Here is a 19358-nt window from a genome sequence, read left to right on the forward strand (position 1 = left end):
CAACCTATTTATTTAAATACCATATCCTATTCCATGTAGCATTTAGAATCCAGAACTGCAGAACTGTTATAGAAAATAAAGTTACCTTATAAGGATAACTCCTGATGTATTACCAAACAGAGCTGTCCCCTAACCTTTGACATAAAGGCATCTGAAGTGATTCCCTTAACTTATTACTGAATTGCATGAACATCATAAATTTCAGTTAATGCTTAGGTTGTTGTGTGCTCAGAAACACTGGCTACATACAGTTTTGGCTTCTACACTAATGTTGAGTTAAATATTGTAATTCATCCAAATAAATAAAATGAATGCAGAATTAGAAACAGCCAATTAAAATGAGAGGAGATGAATGAACACTGAAAGGTTTTATCCCTTTTTCCCTCTCTCTCTGAGGATGGAACGTAAAGGTACTTGGAGGTAGTTGAGTGGGGGATGTGTGACACTTTACAAGAAGAGAGGAAATACGGGTATAAAGCACGCATGGGTCTTTACCTCAGGACCATGTGCTATTTTAGCTGAGGGGGCAGGGAGTGAGAGGGAGTGCTTTGTGCAGTTGGTGCCTCCCTGGTAGTAGACCTTAAGGTGGATCTAGTGAGAACATGCCAAACCATTTTGTTTTGCTTCCTCTGCTGGCTTTGACATCAGCAAACTGTAGGTGATATTGAATATGACATCTTCTGGGGGGATGGGGATATGTAATGGTCGTAATTTAACCTCTGATAAGAAACTGGTGAGGCTATATCTGAGAAAAGTATGTCTGTTAAGCTACCACTTGATCTTTACATTGGATTGTACAAGAAAGATCTGCAAAATATAAAAAAACAGGTATGGCAGCGCCAGGCAGTGGTGGAGCACGTCTTTGATTCCAGCACTCGGGAGGCAGAGACAGGTAGATCTCTGTGAGTTTGAGGCCAATCTGGTCTACAAGAGCTAGTTCCAGGACAGTCAGGGCTGTTACACAGAGAAACCCTGTCTCAAAAACAAAACAAAACAGACACACACAAACAGGGGTGGTAGAGGATGGCACTGTAACATGAAGGAAGATAAAACAGAGAAGGGGAGGTAATCCTGTAGCCAGTTACTCAGCAGACGTGTTTATAATCCCAGGACCTAGGAGGCTGAGGTAGGAAGATGGGGTTCAAGGCCAGTCTTCGCTAGATAGGGTGTTCCAGGCTATTCTGGATTACAAGAAACACTGTTTTAAAACCAGAAAAAAAAAAGTTAAAAATAAATTGAATTACTCAGAGAAATTCACAAGAGTTCTTAAGAAAATCACCAGAGAAGTGACGACAGCTGAAGGTCGTCCTCATGTGTGGGCGTTTGTACTCGGGTATGGACTGTGTAGGAGCCTGGATTTTGGTGTCCCATAACAATGCCGGAGTTTAACATTTGCTCCATCCCTTTCTACAGTGTGATCATAGGAAGGTTATTACTCTCTCACGCTCTTTTCTTTCTTTCTTTCTTTCTTTTTCTTTTTCATCTGTAAGATTAAAAAAATAGTGATACTAATCACAGAATTCTGCTAAATATTGATGTAATACATTTAGGCTGGGCATACTGTTGTGTGCCTGTAACTTCAGCATTCTGGTAGCCAGTATAGGCTACAAAAACTAGAAATGAAAAGGAAGTTGATATAATGCATATAGAGTGTTTACAACATAGTAAATACTCAGAAACTGCTGGAGATCAGTTTTTTATTGTTGCTGTGTTAATGTCATTGTTTTTACCATTACTGTCACTTGAAATATGTTGGTTTGGTTGTTGATATAATGGGGTCAGACCCATAGACTTCATGAATTCTAGCGAATGCTGGACTATCCCCCAGCTCCTGTTGAAATCTTCACATAAGAGTTAGGCTAACAGGCTAGGTGCAGTGGCATGTTCCTATAATCCCAGCCATTCCAGAGGAGGGGTCGAGACGGTTACAGTTTGAGGCTAGCCTGGAAACTTTAGCAAGGCCTTGTCTCAAGATAGAAAACAGAAAGGAAAACAAGGCTGAGATGTCATTCATTAGTAGAGGGCTTGCCTAAAGCCCCAGGATCAATCCCCATGTGCCCTTCCCTGGTCTGCTCAAAAAAAAAAAATAGGTTAATAAAATGCTTCATGTATTATGTTTCCAAGTGGAAATCGTTGCTAGAAGAATCTGATAAATGGTCTTTAAGAAGAATAGACCTAACAGAAGGGAAAGGAGATGGCCACTGTAGATGCTGCTGTGCCTGTATGGAAATCAGCTAGCATAGTGGAAACCTCTGGATGAAGATAAGCAATGCTCCAGGAATGGTGTCATTGTGGAAATATACCGCTACCCAACAGAAGGTTGCTTCTTTAGTAAAGAAAACAAAGCTAGAACAGACGTAAAATGTGTTTGACTTGGGAGCTAACTTTCTTTGCTGGTGCGTAGCTTCATCACCCACAGAGTCAAGAAAGTCCTGAGTAAAATGCTTGGGAAGAATATGCTATGTGTAGTGTGAGAGTGTGATGTGAAATTCAGAATAAATTCTGAACAGGAAAGGAAAGAGTGATAAATTGCAGGAAAGTAATTCAAAACAAAAGCAAGTATCAAAACTGAAAAGAAAATTAGTTGAATGTTTTTTACTGAAGATGAAGCTTTGATAAACTGGATACAGTCAGTGAGCTCTAAATTGGAATATGGTTGCTTGGATTATTGGCCTTTCTCTGTCTGTCCTCACCCTCTACACCACACACATTCGCACATACGTGTACGCACATGCACACACGCGCGCGCACACACACACACACACACACACACACACGGTCCAGGAACTCCTTGTTGTTTCTCTGATGCTCCTGTCTCCTGTTCTCATTGCCTCTGCTCCACCCACACTGTTCTCCATCTTGTTTCTCAATCCAGATAAGACTTTTGTCTCAGAGCCTTTGGCTGCAGTAAACTTCCCCCAAGAAATCTATGTGACTAGTTAGCATCTCTCCCCTCAGTTGTCACCTGCTTGACGAGAGACATCCCTCTCTGCCTTGGGTGAATTCGTGTGTCATAATGCCTTACGTGCCTTAGGCATTCAGTACTCAAATGGACGCTTTCCATCACATCACATATATCCTATTTTGTGGCAGGATCTGCTTTTTTCTTCTCTGTCTACTGGTATGTCCCCTCTTTTTTTTACTTTTTTTTTTTTTTTTTTGAGCCTTGTGGATAACTGGAGCATTAACTGTGATTTGGCTTCAACAAGATTAATCTTTCATTCTTGACCCTACTCCATTAGTTTATACCAATTTATATTGTAACTATTTGATTTCATATTTTATTATTTTGAGGAGCAAGTCTTATTTTTATTCTGTTATAGAAGATTAATGATAGCTAACATAATAATATCAATATGAAAAGTATGTTAAAAGAGGTAGTTAAGTTCTAGTCCGATTCAGGGTCCAGACTAGTAAGACAGTGAGCTCCTGGGTCCCTTCACCAACAGGTCACATCACAATGTTCTGTCTGTTCTGGGATGTCACTAGAAAGATCAATAAAATGGAAGCAAGAAAGTAATCCTTATTATACAAAGGTTGAGAATTGGAAAGTTTAGCTAAGGGAAGCAAGTCCTAATTACTGTCTTTAAATAATATTAAAGATTTAGAATAACATTTTAAACTGGAAACATTTTGAGCCACATAGCTAGAATAGAATATTCTAGTATTTTTAGTTTTAAGAAGTGAGAATTATTTGTGTATGAGGCATGGTTTGAAACTGAATCATAGATTTTGTATATGATATCTTGGATGTTCTGTGTGTGTTCCATGCAGTGTCTTCTTGCTTTCATTGTGTCCAGGTGTGTTATTGGTGGTTCTAATAAAACTTTTCATAAAATTTATTTAATTCATCCAGACATTTTATTTACTATAAGAATCAATTAATATTCATGTTAAATTCAAATGAAGTAACTGAAGAAAATTTTTGTTAGATATTTCATTTCTTTAGCATCAAAGATATTTTTCTGAGTATGGCTGAGAATATGAGGTTATCATTATACTTTTCCTCATGTGAGGATTATAAAACTGATAAATTAGGACCCAAGTTTCTCATTTTGATTAATTACTTATATTTGTTGTTCAATTTTTCAATGTATTTGCCATCTGGTCTCTTCTGTAAAGCAAAAGTAAATAGAAAACAAGTTAGGCTTAAAGAAAATCAGAGGAACTTAATGCTTTATGTGGTCTATACGTAGGGCTCACTGCAAAATTCTTCTGAAACATTTTAGAACTGCGTGGGGAAAATCCAGATGTTATCCTTATTGAAAGAATTGGTTCTCCCTGAGTTTGTAAGACTCGTGTAGGTTTCTGTCCTTGAACCTGCTAGCAGTGTGTGGTTGATGTTAAGTCCTATGACAGCATTGTGTGCTTCTGAGATGTCAGAAGCAGGATAGTGATTCTTATCATAAAAAGATCAAAAATTGGGAAATTAGTGAGTGCCTTTGGCAGTCTTTAAAATATCAAGTCATCTCAAAATGTTATTATTGCCTTGCAGTCACATTTTTTCCTTTCTATTCCACTTTTCCTCTTCCCTATATGTTCACTCAGCAGAATGGCACTGATGAAGTGATTTTTACATTAATACTTCTGAAGGACTTGGCACCTCACTGATTTTGTACTGTGTGCCAGATGCTTTCCTTGGCTCCTTTAATATACGCAAAGGATATTAAAGGATGAGAAGGATAGTGTTGACTTAAAAATATATTAGTGCTGTTTTATTTAACTTGGTGTGCTTTTCTATTAAGGCTCAATAAAGAAAATAAATTAATGTAGCCCAACTGTATCAACTTAAAAGCAAAGACCATTTTGTTTTATTTGGTAAAAAAATAAACAAAGAAAGAAACTTGCATAACCATTGTTAGAAATAATGAAGAATAATCATTTTTTTTTGTTTTTACTCTCATTGAAAAAAATAAACATAATTTAGAGTTAACTTTTTACAGTGTTTTGAAAATTTTACAATATAGCAATCTAAGCAGAATGTAAAAAACAAAAAGGTTTTATATTAAATTTTTTCATTTTCCTAAACCTAGGATGGTAAGCGGATGTTTGGCACCTATTTCCGTGTTGGTTTTTATGGAACCAAGTTCGGGGATTTGGATGAACAGGAGTTTGTGTACAAGGAGCCTGCAATAACCAAACTCGCAGAGATTTCTCACAGATTGGAGGTGAATGCTGGCGCTTCACGAATATCATTTTCTATTTCTACAATGAATAGACTTTCACATCCAGTTTTTAATTATTATATAAAAGCCAGATAAAAGACTTCTATGGTATATAAGAATTTTTGAGAGGTAAACTTAACACCTTTTCAAAGCCTTCTATTCTTTTATGACAACAGTAAATTATTATTAGCTATACTTTTGAGGCTTTCTTTTCACACAAATTTTCTAAGCTACTTTATCCTTCTGAATTACTCCAGAGTTTGTCTACACTTACAAAAGAGACAAGATATTAAGTAGCTGTGTGTGATGGGTTTGAAAGCAGAGGTCCAGGAAATAGCTTACTTGAGTGTTGTCTCTGTGGCCTAACCATCCAGTGAGATGTCTTCCAAGATTTCCGCTGCGGTCACGCCTGGAAACCCTCATAGAATCCCTTCTGGAGAGCTCCTTCCTTTTAGATGACCGCTGTGTTCATTGTGTTAACACATCTTTCCTTTCCAGTTGCTCCTCTGACCCTTCGTTTACTGCACCAAGTGTGGCTTGTGCCTCGAGTCTATTAGTGTCACCCAGGAGATTGCTTCAAATGTAGAATCCTAGCTCCCACTTCAGACTAAATCAGAGTCTACATTTTGACAGGATCTCCAAGAGACTTGTGTGTACAGAGCAGCTTGGGAAACAGGCCTCTCGGCTTTGTTTCTCTTCTCTGCTGGTCTTGATCCTTACAGCTCACTTTACTCTGTGTAGTTTTCATAATCTGGCTCAAACTATGACTTTTTATCTTTTATGAATTTGGTAAGTCTTGAGAAATTTTGAGACCACATTTCCCAAACTTTATCATACGAAGCCCCTTTGTGGGAGGTGTGGGGCTAATGTGTGGAGAGCTCCTGAGTGGCTGGACTCACAGGTCACCTTCTTCCTTCAATGGCTTAGTTTTCCTTCTGAAGAGCCATGACCACTGCCCAAGCTGCTGCTCAGTCTTATTTCTTTTGAGGACCCCTTGTAAAAACCTGAGTTTTTATTGAAGAAAAAATTCTTTGACTGTTATTTAATTGTATAGATGGAAATGATATAGTTAGAACAAAACTTGCCAAATCTCCCAGTCTTGCTGAGGCATCTCCCTCCAGGACCTACTCTGGTTTACTAATCCTAGGAAATTCATGTAAAAGATTACCTTCTCTTCATTACAGGGATTTTATGGAGAAAGATTTGGAGAGGATGTGGTTGAAGTCATCAAGGACTCAAATCCTGTAGACAAGTGTAAATTAGATCCTAACAAGGTAAGTTGATCAGACTGTAATAATGTTTAGTTGCGTCTCTGAAGGTCTCCACATGGTTTTGTTTGACATCTACTAAGTGACAGGTTACTGTTAGTGAATAAGGACCTTTCCCTTTTTCAGGCATACATTCAGATTACCTATGTGGAGCCATTCTTTGACACCTATGAGATGAAGGACAGAATCACTTATTTTGACAAGAATTATAACCTCCGCCGGTTCATGTACTGTACACCCTTCACTTTAGATGGCCGTGCCCATGGGGAACTTCATGAACAGTTCAAACGGAAGACCATTCTGACAACGTCTCATGCCTTTCCTTACATTAAAACAAGGGTCAATGTCACTCACAAAGAAGAGGTAAGTCCACAACTGAGGAAAAGGGATTCATGCAATTAGTATATACACGCTGTGAATTAGCATATGGTTTTAGCAGAAAATCTGCCCCATCTACTTTACATAATAGAATTTTACCATTATTATTCATTCATTTTTGGCTATCTTCTGAGTCCCTAATTCATTATCAGTTTGGTTTTGGTTTTTCTTAAGGATTTATTGGGTTTTTGTTTTGTTTTGTTTTTATTAATTTAGAGATTGAGGTTTAGATTTTGTTATGAAAGCTTATAATGGGTCCCATTTCTTCTGATTTTATTGTTTAAAGCTCATTAGGTAGTTTTAGTCAGTACACTGACCTGATTGCTATTGTTTTACTTTACTCAGATAATCTTAACACCAATTGAAGTTGCTATCGAAGACATGCAGAAAAAGACGCAAGAATTGGCATTTGCAACACATCAGGATCCAGCAGACCCGAAAATGCTTCAGATGGTCCTCCAGGGGTCTGTAGGCACAACTGTGAACCAGGTTGGTGTTTCTTGCTGGATGTGTGCATTTTAACTTACACACTGGACTTGGAGTAATAGTGTCATGTTTACAGAATAACAAAATCATATCAAGTGGATTAGTCACAAGGTACGAAGTACAAATGGAGGTAAACTGAAAAACGGAAGTTTAATAGCATCTCATTACGATTTTCTTATCTGCCTTCTCCACTGCCTATGTTTATATCTATTATATTGTAGGAATCTGATCACGTAAAATATTCTTTGCTAGACAGTTGTGGGGACACACCTTTAATCACACACTGGAGAGGCTGAGGCAGACAGATCTCTGTGAGTTCAAGGCCAGCCTGGTCTCTGGAGCAAGTTCCAGTCCAGGCTACATAATGAGTCCCTGTCTCATAAAGCAAAATCTTCCCCTAAAAAATATACATGATTCAAAAAAGACTCATTCCAGAGCTGTGTTGAATACATGTGAATCTCTGCTCTCTTAAATTCTTGATGGTGTTTCCTTGTCCTGGAATAAATAATGTGGAACTATTTTGGAAAATGTAATAACATTTATATATAAGATACCACTGTTATTTTATCACACATGTCAGAAGCCATTATGATATTCCTATGGTTTGCTCAGATCATCTTGCTCATAACTTTAGGCCTGGCCCCAATCTTTTTGTTTGTTTGTTTGTTTTTTTGGGTTTTTTTTTGTTTTTTTTGTTTTTTTCAAGACAGGGTTTCTCTGTGGTTTTGGAGCCTGTCCTGGCACTAGCTCTTGTAGACCAGGCTGGTCTCGAACTCACAGAGATCCTCCTGACTCTGCCTCCCAAGTGCTGGGATTAAAGGCGTGCGCCACCACCGCCTGGAGCCTGGCCCCAATCTTAAAGAATATCCCCAGTTAGGAGCATCAGGAAAAGCTTTAGTCAGGTTTTTCATATGTCTTAACCACTTTTTGGATTAAAAAGCAATGCTGAAAAATGCTCTATTGTACAACTGAAATAAGACCTTTGTGCCCCTAACATGTATGTGATGTTTGTTTTCTCTCTTCAAATTATTTAGAAAATCATCTTGCTTAATTTACTATATCAAGAGTAACCTTTGCAAGGCTGAGGGAAGTTGGAAGTTGTTTTCTAATAACCAGTGGATTGGGAGATACATTGAAATTTGTGCATCCAGAATAATTAAAAACAAAAATATAAGGCAAAGTGTATTCATGAAGTCAATAGTCAACCTTCAAAATCCTATTCATTTCTTTGAAGGATGAACCATTAAGAAATTAATCTAGCGCTGGTGAGATGGCTCAGTGAGTAAGAGCACTTGGTGCTCTTCCAGAGGTCCCTAGTTTGATTCCCCCAGCACCCACATGGCAGCTCACAACTGTCTCCTAACTCCAGTTCCAGGGCATCCAGTGCCGCCTTCTGGTTTCAGTGGCCCCTACTTATGTACATATACATACATAAATACATACATATATACAAATACACATACATGCATGCACAATATCCATGCACATAAAATAGTAAAATTTAAAAGAGATAGAGAGAGAGAGAGAGAGAGAGAGAGAGAGAGAGAGAGAGAAATCTAATTGTAGGAAAACCTGAAGTAGTCGCTGTCCCTGAAGAGTCGTAAAAGACATGCATGTATTCAGTGTAAATGTAGCCCTGTCATTGCCATGGCCCTGTGGGTAAACTCCATAACTCTAAAGAATAAAAACACTTCATTATTCCCTTTTATTTTTCAGGGACCTTTGGAGGTTGCCCAGGTCTTCCTGTCTGAAATACCTGGTGACCCAAAGCTCTTCAGACATCACAACAAGCTGCGTCTTTGCTTCAAAGACTTTACTAAAAGGTAATTGAGGTTTGTTGCATAAAGAACTTCAAATTAAGAGTGGCCAGTACCAAAATTTAAGATAAGAGCCACAAGGAACTGTTGAAAAGAGAAGCTAGGAATTTGTTCCCTGTGATGAGCAATCTGCATGGCATTTACTATTCTTTACTAGCATCCACCTGCACCCTTTCATACCCAACTCTGACATTGAAAGCTGCTGTTTATGCCAAAACAATTAGTATTATTCTTCAGTGTGTAGCACCAGTTTCCCTCCCTCAAAAAAACTGGAAGAAAAATATGTTGAAATACTAACCTTATCAGTGTATTTATGTCCTTACTCAGGTCACTTAGTCTTTGTGATCTTCAGTTTCCTAACAAATGAAAGATAATGTAATCTCCCTCTCTCAGAGAGGTTTGCAAACTGGGTTAAATAATGCACGGATGTCTAGGGCCTCAAGTGCACCCCCTTCACAGGACTCAGCATGTCACTGTTCTGGTCACCGTGACTTATTGCACAATAGAAGATGAGCAAGGGGAAGAACACATGTCTAGAGCTCAGAGGACCCTCTGCCAGTGCATTCCTCCAGCAGTAAACTTGCAGAGTGTTGGGGATGGCATACTAAACTGGCAGGAGGAAGGCACATAGTAATAAAATATCTGGAACAGCAAACCCCTCTCCAGATCCAGATTCCCAGAGGCCAGCCAAAAATCAGCATTGTAATGAGACCTTCTAAGGACAGCAACTTTGGTGTATAATCTTAACTTCCCCCAGCACAAAATCAACCTAAAAGCATTGCTACACTAATATTTGGCACATAATAGGTATTCAATAAATATTAGAATTTGTAACAATAGGGAAAAGTCTTTATCAACTCATTATTAATTCCTAATTTTTATTTATTAATAATATGATCACAAAAGAAAGAATGATTAATATAACTTGGCATTGTTAGGAAAGATTCCACACATTTTATGTGGACCTTGAAGAATTAATTCTAGGTTTTAGACATTAAAAAAGTAAAAGAATTTACCAAAAAGGAAAAAGCATGAACCATTTTCAGTATCTGTGTAAGAATGGTCAGTAATGCAGTGATGCTGAAACCGTAGAAGCCATGGGGTAAGGGCCTGAGAAACACCTAGGAAGCACTAAAGGTCAGACTAAAGAGTACCATGGGCTGTAGCTGCAGCTCAGTGGAAGAGTACTTCCCTAGCACATCCAAGGTACTGGATTAATCCCCCACACTACCGAAGGTTTCTGAAAGAGCCACTGGACAATTGTGACTGAGTTCCAGCTAACAAAGCATCAGAGCTTGAGCCAGAGAACCCTGTCTTGTACTTTCTAACATGGTTTATCTTATCAAATTGTTTATTGAATGTGTTTATTAAATTATAAATAACTTATGAACTGTAGACAAAAGTTTCTGTCCCACCTGGTCCCACATCCATTTAGTCCAAAGAAACACACAGAGGCTTATATTAATTATAAACTGTTTGGCCTATTAGCTCAGGCTTATTATTAACTAGCTCTTACAACTTAAATCAACCCATAATTCTTATCTAAATTAAGCTTGGTATGTTTTCTCAGTGACGCATTCTCATCTGTTTCCTCTGTCTGTGTGGCAACTGCATCCCTGCCTTTCTCTTCCCAGAATTCTCTGAGTTTGGTCACCCATCTATACTTTCTGCCTGGCTACTGGCCAATCAGCATTTTATTAAACCAATATGAGTGACAAATCTTTACAGTGTATAAAAGCATTATCCCACAGCACTGGACATTGGTTTTTATCATCAGTAAATGTGGATGGTGCTGCCACTTCCCTTTTCATTGCATTAGCTTTACAGAACTCTCAGTTCCTTTCACCTGAGCTTTACAGACACCCAAAATAAAAACTTAAAAAGCTTTATCTGGGGTCTGGGGAACACAGCTCAGCTGGTAAGAGTGTCTGTGTATGTAGCATGCATGGAGTCCTTCTAGGTTTGATCCCTAGGATTACATAAAACATTTAAGCATACAGCTATAATTAATCTCAGAATTTAAGAGGTACATCCAGGAGAATTAGAGGTTCAGGGACATCTTTTATCTGGCAACTGAGGCCAGACTGGACTGAACCAGACTCTGTCACAGAAACAAAACAATCAGTTCTATGAAATTTTGTGATTTTTAAATGTAAATTTGTTTTTAACTGATACATTGATATGTTTTGATCCACGAATACACTACATCATTCATATATATATATATATCCTCAGACACTTAACCATTTCTTAGTAGCAAAAATATTCAAAATCTTTTCTTCTAACTTTTTAGGATATAGTATAGCACACTGTTGTCTTTGGTTACCCTAATTTGTAATAGCATACCACGGTGTCTCGGTCCAGTCTGATGTAGCTAAGTATCCTTTGCCAGTCTCTTTGCCCATTGTCCCATCCTTCTCCCCAACTTCTGGTACCCACTGTTCTAGTCCCAACTTCTTTGGGAATCACATTTTTAGATTACACATGTATAATACCTGTCTTCCTGAGCTAGACTTATTTCACTCTGTACAATATCTGTTTTCTTATGAGTTGTTATGAATAAGACTCGATTTTAAGGCTAAAATGTATTCCATTATATATATGTACCATGCTTGTATATTTGTATATGCATGCAGACAGAAACCTAAAGTTGAAATTGGGTGACCTCCTCCAGCATTTTCTACCTTCTATTTTGAAAGTCTCTTCCTGAGCAAACTAGATTGACTGGCTAGTGAGCTCCATGCCTCCTCCTGTCTGCTCTCTCCTCTCCACCCATCCACCACTGAGATTAATTTGTATATGGAACTCCACACCTGGCACCTCATCTTTGTTGTGGTTTTGGTTTTTCCATGTGTGCTAGGGGATTGGGCTCAGGTCTTCATGCTTAGACAGCCACCTCCCCAGCTTCCCCCCCACCTTTTATTATTAAATTTGTTCTTTGACAGTTTCATCCATTTATGTCATACATTCTTAAGTCTCTCGCCCTCTACCTCTCTCATCTCCTGCCCACCCCTGTTAACCCTCCTCATCATTTGATAGATGGCTGGCGTAGGTTGTTCAACTCCTTGGCTATTGTGAATCATGCAGCAGTGAACGAAGTGGGGGTGGGTTATAAATGTCTTTTTGCCTAACAGACTGATTATTTCTCTTGGGGGTAGACCTGGTTATGGGTTGTTCTGCCATTTGGTAGTTCTATTTTTTTTTGTTTTGTTTTTTAAGCTTCTTTTTATGTGTACAGGTGTTTTACCTATATGTGTGCCTGTGTATCATGATTGTGTCTGGTCCCTGCAAAGGCCAGAAGAGGGAGTTACATGCACTAGAGTTACAGATGATTGTGAGCCACCATGTGTGTGCCCTAGTCAAACTATTTTTGCCCATATGTAGATTGTTCCTTCACTCTGTTGATTATTTCCTGAATTTGCTATAAGAGCTTTATTTAGTTCTATGTATCCTATAATGTAATCATTTGGCTAGATGGCCTCATGGGATTGATCTTAGAAAATAGCAGGAAACATAGTTACTTACATGAACACAAGACCTGTGTCACTTCCTGGAAGATGTATGTATTTCATACTTATGAAATTCACAGATTGCTAGCATTAATTTCATTATTTAGGAGGTTTAAAACAACAAAATAAATCCTGCTGTCTTTGGGCCAAGTGATCATGAGATAATACAGGTTTCTATGGGTCATTGGAATTTAATAATAGATGATCAGATAACTTTTTGCTTGCTATTGTTTTAAGATGTTTTATCAGGACTGCGATTGTAAACAGTTATCTTTTTGGATATACTTAGTTTGCTTTTTCTTTTTTGGTACTTGGTATAAAAGGCAGGGTCTCACATAAAGAAGGCATGTCCAGGACTCCTTAGCTGCATCCTAACACTAGAGAGACTTACTTCAGAGGAATGAATTCTTGTAGTCAACACGACTTCTTATGTGGTATTGTCAGGACAGAGAACTTTCTCCTTTTCGATTATAAAAAAAAAGGCCAAAAGTTTTTAAATGCTTCATCATATAAACCTTGGAGAAAAAGTTACATAGCTGGTTGGTACCGCATAGCTATAAGTCACTTGGAGACTGAAACAGGAGGATAGCTGTGAGTTTGAAGGTATCCTGGGTTATACAATGAGGTCCACTCCACTTGGGCCTCAGGTTGAAAACTCGTTTTGAAGAAAAAGGGTGGGGAGTTGGGGGAAGAAAGAATTAGAGTCAATACTCCGTTATTTTTTTGGTTTTTCGAGACAAGGTTTCTCAGTGTAACAACTCTCTTTGTAGACCAGACTGGCCTCTGACTCACAGAGATCTGCCTGCCTCTGCCTCACAAGTACTTGGATTGAAGGTGTGCACCACCATGCCTGCCATGCCATGCCTTTTTTTTCTGTTAGCTGTGTGTTTCTACTAACACACACACATACAAAATATCATAGTTCACAGTTTAAATATAATCTTAAACTATATTTCAGTTAAAATTAGAACCATTATTTAAATGGTGATATTCATCAGTTTAACTGATTTGATATTGTTTTCCCCAGTTTGAATTTAAATGTGATGTAATTTATAGCACAGTGGGTCTTCTTTCTTTCGTTGAATTAAAATTTCCATCATGAAATCACTGAGCCAAAATAAACATTTTTATTGGCTCTTAATATAGTATACACCCCAAAATGTCTCAGCACTAATAATGCCATGAATGCCAGCACTCTAGTCTCAGCCCCCAGCTTTATTAAAACCCCTATAAATAGGGTGTCTCTTGCTGATCTATTTTCATGACACTTCGATTTGTTCTTAATTACTAAAAATAATACTGTCTGTGTACTTACTTTTGGTCTGAAATTCTCTTAAAATTTATCTTCATTAATCTTGAATTAAAACAATTTGTTTCTATAGTCTGCTGTCATCCTCCTCTCCTGGTGTCACTTCCAGAAGTGTCCTGAATTCTGTTCTTTTCTTGTTTTTACAGTTTTATCAGAAATGACTGAATCCCTGAGTGATGTGCCATTTTACATCCTTTTAGTCTTATATAAATGAATAGTGTGTACTGGTTTCTGTCAGCTGCTATCTTCAGTGATTATAAATGTTGCGTTACTTAATTTTTGTGTGTTCCATTATATGAATGTATGTACTTTTTTTCCTCTAGCTGGTATATTTTGGATATATTTGGAGACTACTGGCTGTGCCCCTATTGCAAAGCATATAAATATAAAACATGTACAAAGAAGAATGTCTGAATGGGATACCACATATACAAGAGATTTGGGGTTCACGTGTTCACCTAGGTGATACACACTTTAAATTCATATTTTAAGCTTACTCTGCTAAAATTGCTTAGTATTTGAAACTAACACTCTTTTTAATTTTAAAATTCCATTTGTGTTTGTGTATGCACACACATGCAAATGCTCTGGACCTGCTTTCGAGGCCAGAAGACAAGTTACAGGTGTCTGGAATCAGGTTGTCAAGCTTGATGGCCTCTTCTTTATAATATAAGCATTTAAAACTATACATTTGTCTAAGCATTCACAGGCAAGGAGATATTGATATACATATGACTGTTGTGTTGAGACAGCTCACGTGAGCCTTGCTGTTCTCCTGCTTCAGACTCTCAGCCACTAGGGTTATAGGCATGTGCCACCGCTCCCATTTGATCTCCTGTCGCTGTGAAAGTCAGATATGGTGGCACACACTTCCCAGTACTCAGAAGCTTAGGCAGAAGAATCACAAGTTCTAGACCAGCCTGGGCTACAAATTAATGAAATATGTATTTAAATTAATGAGTACAGGAATAGTGAGTACAGGAAGTGTGTATCAGATTTTAAAGAGACTCAGATGACTATTCTATCACAGAGAGGAAGCGGAGTAGACCTTCAGAAGCACAGCACTCCTTTTGCTCATCCACCCCCTCCTAATAAGTCACCGATGGCGTTAGCACCCTCATGATCCAGTCCTCTCGGTATCATGAGCTGGGGACAAAGCCTTCAACACATGAAGACTATAGAGCCGTATTATACGCAAACCATAACACTACCATAAACCTAAAACAAGAGAGAATCATTTGCCATCAGCTGAAATATGGAATGTCATCATGGTAAACGTGTCTCTGTCTTTGGGTGGGCAAGACTACGAATTTCCAGGACGGGAATATCTAAACATGTATTTTCTTACCCCCTAGGTGTGAGGATGCCTTAAGAAAAAATAAGAGCTTAATTGGGCCAGATCAAAAGGAGTATCAAAGAGAACTGGAGAGAAACTATCACCGTCTTAAAGAGGCCTTGCAGCCACTGATAAACAGAAAAATCCCTCAGCTGTACAAGGCAGCACTGCCTGTCACCTGCCACAGGTACGCTCTGTGCTTCTTCCTTGGAGCATCTTAGGAAAAGAAAAACTGATCGATTTTAATCCCCCCAAACCTAATAAATTCAACTAGTATATGAGCCATTGTTGCCACTTGTCCCCTGATCAGTCTGAAAGTCAGCCTTTTCTGTGGACGATACGCTAATTGGAACAGTCCTCCTAAGTCTGCCTTCATAAACCTATTCAAAGTCCTGTCCCAGCTTCTGGTACTTTTGTGAGAGAATTCACTAAAATGTTTCATGAGCTCGTTCTTCGTTTTCCTCAGCCAGGGCCAATAGTCTACATAACCTTGCCACAGATTAAAGCAGGTGACCTGACTGTCCCAGAGGCATCAGTAGTGTTCTCTTTTTGACAAGTCAAAAAGGACTTGGAATTTTCTACGATTGCATCCTGGTTCCACACGAGAAGTACTTGCCCCAGGCTTAGTACCTGAGGTGGACTATGGTGAAGATACAATTGCAGATGAAGAACCCATGGCGGTGACAGTCATTCATTCTGTAACACCTGAGCTCTGCAAACTGGGCAGAAACTGATAAAAATAAGCTGCCCTTTTTTCACATTTTTTTAAAAATTTCTGTTTATCTGTTGGATTATTGTGGCAGTTTTATCACCCTTTTGTTTGATAACTAATTACGTTGTTTAATAACCTTTGAGAAGCCACTGAATGAAACAATTCACATAGCCATTCAGAAAAATAGCTACCGTATACTGCTGTCATACTAGTATTAGAGAAGCTGAAGCAGGGCTGTAAATTCAAGGAGTCTGGGCCACATAGACAAATGCTGTCTTAGAAAAGGAAAGAAGAAATCAGCCAAGGGCCTGCTTTATGTCACATCCTCCAGGGAGCATCTATCTCCCCCTGGACTACTGAGGAAATACAAAATGTATACTCCTATCCTACATCCATGGATGGGGAAAATTCCTCTCAGAATTCCCAGACAGAAAAGAAGCACCTTCATTTTTAGCTTTCCCTTCAGACTTTCTGAAATCTCCAGCTGCCTGCACTCATCGCCATCAGCCCCAGCAGGTCAGGAGCCCCAGGGGATGTGAAGGTACAAGGTATCCAGTGATCAAGCAGTTGGCAAATCTAATTCCAGTTTCTCCTTCACTCTCCAGTCCTTCCTGTGCTGAGTCTGTTACAGCTGGAGGAAGTTCCTTCAGCACAACATAGTTTCAGGCTCCTGTCATCTCCTTAGTCTAGTCCTCTGAACTTAATATCGGCATGCAGTTTTTGGTTCTGAGGAATTTTTGGGTTTTGTTGTTTGGTTTGGTGGTTTTGTTTGGAAGGTGGCAGTGATTTGAAGTGTTGCTACTTAAGCCAGGTTGACCTTTGACCATTTTCCTGCATCTACTGCCCAGGCATACATTGCGAAGCCCAGATCTAGGGAACCTTTTTTCTTTTTTAAAAAATCAAAATTAATTCTTTTGAAACAGGTATCCTATAACTCAGGGCTGGTCTTGAATTCAATCTGTAGGGGGAGAATGGCCATCAACTTCGGATCGTCCTGCCTCCACCTCCAGAGTGCTTCAATTACAAGGGTACTAGACCCAGATTGTGTGGTTTTAGGAGACTAAAAGAGAGCTTGCTGCATGCTAGGCAAGCACTCAACTGAATTACACCCCCAGTACTCCCAGAGACTGTGTGTGTGCGTGCATGCAGATGCCCTTGGAGACTAGAAGGCATCTGATCTCCTCAAACTGGAGTTACAGAAGGTTGTGAGCAACCTATGGGTACTGGGAACCTAACCTGGGTCTTCTGTAAGAGCAAGGGCAGAAAGCACTCTTAAGCTGGAGAGTTAACAATCCCTTTTCTTGATGAGTAGTATCCAGCCTTTAAAACTTTCCCCTGGAACTAAAAAAGCAATCTTTGAACTTCAAAGCTAAATGTCATTCTCTTTGTAACTGCTGCCACATTTCCTAAACTCCCACGGCACCTACTTAACTAACATTAGAAAGGGTGAGTAAAAAAAGGACCAATTCATGAGAAAGGAAATCTATAAAGAGACATTTTATGAATAAAATCCTTAACTCTTTAGAATTTAAGAAATAAAAATTTCTTAGGATTTAATTTTGCTTAAAATATAAAACCTGGAATGTTGTTTTGTCAAATGTGATCTGGGCCCTTGACCATCTTCATACTCTCATATGGGTAGAACGGACTTTTCCAGAGACCTGGTGAGAGGACTGACCATAGAAGCAGGTTGGAGAATTTAGGCCTTCTGTTAAACTAGATGTTATGTATGAATGCTACTCTTTTTAAATGTAGATCAGGCCTGCCTCCTGAGTGCCAGGATTAAAGGTGTGAGCCACTATGCCTTACCCTTGCAAGTTTTTTTTTTTGTTTTGTTTTTGTTTGTTTGTTTGTTTGTTTCGAGACAGGGTTTCTCTGTGGCTTTGGAGCCTGTCCTGGAACTAGCTCTTGTAGACCAGGCTGGTCTCGAACTCAGAGATCCTCCTGCCTCTGCCTCCCGAGTGCTGGGATTAAAGGCGTGCGCCACCATCGCCCGGCTTTTTGTTGTTTTTTAAATAACATAATCAGCTACTTTGTGAAATAACTTAAATTTCTTAATTTCACACAGGGTAAATAGTAATATATAAATCCACATAGAAGATACTGTAGTTTGAGAAACACTTGTTTGGTTTCAAGTTTATGATTTAAAAAAACGTACCATAGTAATTCTGAATACTTCAGAAATCTCTCCCATGACACCTTTAAGTAGATATCCAAATAACCTTTTGGACAAATAATCAATAGATTTGGCAAAGTGGCTGCTATCACATACATCTAATCTGTAGAGAAATCTGTAAACCAGAATATGATAGAAAATGTAAGATGAACATCTAAATATTGAGGTGTCTCTGGCAGGGAAAACAAAACAAAAAACCCTTAAAAGTTTATGAGGGGAAAAAAAAAACCTGGTACCTTCTAAAAATCGTTCTTAACCATATTCTCTTATTTTCCTCAGAGATTCCTTCAGCCGAATGAGCCTTCGAAAAATGGAACTCTAAAGTATACACTTGTTCTAGTCACTTGAAACGAGCCATGTATTCAACATTGACTGAGAGGTCTATTGCAACACAGGACTTAAATGTTATTCTGGAAGCAATAGCATTTACTCACTGAAGAATGTGCTACCAGATTCAGGCTGTTACATGTCAGGCTCATGGCTGTGGTGTCTAACCTGGTAACATGCTGTCATCTTTTAAAAAAAGTTTTAATGATTCAAAGGTACAGTACACATTTATAATTATTTATACCATAGCTAATGTTAAATTTATTTACTTTAAGTTCTTATTTTTTAATTTATATTACCATTTATAGATTCATTCATTTTGGAACCATTTTAAATGTAGTAATGCTTATTTTAAAGGTACTATTAAATATGTGAATGTTTACACTAATTTTAATGAGTGGGATTTTGTTTTTTTTTCCTCTATTATAATGGGAAAAAATGAATTGTTCAAAAAAATGGTTGGTGGCAGATTCTACTCCCAAAAAAAGACCTATTAAGAATTGCCAAAAATGTATTTGATAAAACATTTCCATAAAATCAGGCAGTGGTAGCACAGGCCTTTAATTCCAGCACTCAAGAAACAGAGGCAGCACTCTGTGAGTTGGAGGCCAGCCTAGTCCACATCTCAAAAGGAAAAAAAAATTCTATAAATGATTATATACCAAAATATCTAATACTGGTAATATGGTAATGACAGCAGCTTGATCTTTATGGATCATTTATTAGTATCAACTTCATGAATCAGCAATTTGAACTGATTTCTGTGCCTCAAATTAACCTATATATTAACCTCAAATGAACCTAATAGTTCACTGACTGAACTATTAAATAGAAGCTGCTTTAAGGCTATTTCTTATCATTGATGGTAACACAGA

General features: G+C 38.3%; 1 protein-coding gene across 10 annotated transcripts in view; it reads left to right on the forward strand.

The window, feature by feature from the left end:
• Positions 1 to 18865, forward strand: part of Dock7 (dedicator of cytokinesis 7) — a 189363-nt gene extending 170498 nt beyond the window's left edge. For 5 of the 10 annotated variants that reach the window (XM_041651518.1, XM_041651521.1, XM_041651525.1 and 2 more), the window contains 7 exons: positions 5043 to 5168; positions 6350 to 6439; positions 6560 to 6796; positions 7157 to 7300; positions 9014 to 9120; positions 15288 to 15455; positions 18436 to 18865. In XM_041651518.1, the coding sequence (XP_041507452.1) occupies positions 5043 to 5168; positions 6350 to 6439; positions 6560 to 6796; positions 7157 to 7300; positions 9014 to 9120; positions 15288 to 15455; positions 18436 to 18478 (915 nt within the window). In that variant the 3' untranslated portion in view covers positions 18479 to 18865. Of the gene's footprint in view, positions 1 to 5033; positions 5169 to 6349; positions 6440 to 6559; positions 6797 to 7156; positions 7301 to 9013; positions 9121 to 15287; positions 15456 to 18435 lie in introns of those variants that run through there. The other 5 variants (XM_041651519.1, XM_041651522.1, XM_041651526.1 and 2 more) reach the window with 3 other exon arrangements.
• Positions 18866 to 19358: the final 493 nt, after the last annotated feature.

This window comes from Microtus oregoni, unplaced genomic scaffold (genome assembly GCF_018167655.1).
Source record: "Microtus oregoni isolate MIOR12 unplaced genomic scaffold, Mior012 000005F_ref0000423, whole genome shotgun sequence".
Lineage (NCBI taxonomy): Eukaryota > Metazoa > Chordata > Mammalia > Rodentia > Cricetidae > Microtus > Microtus oregoni.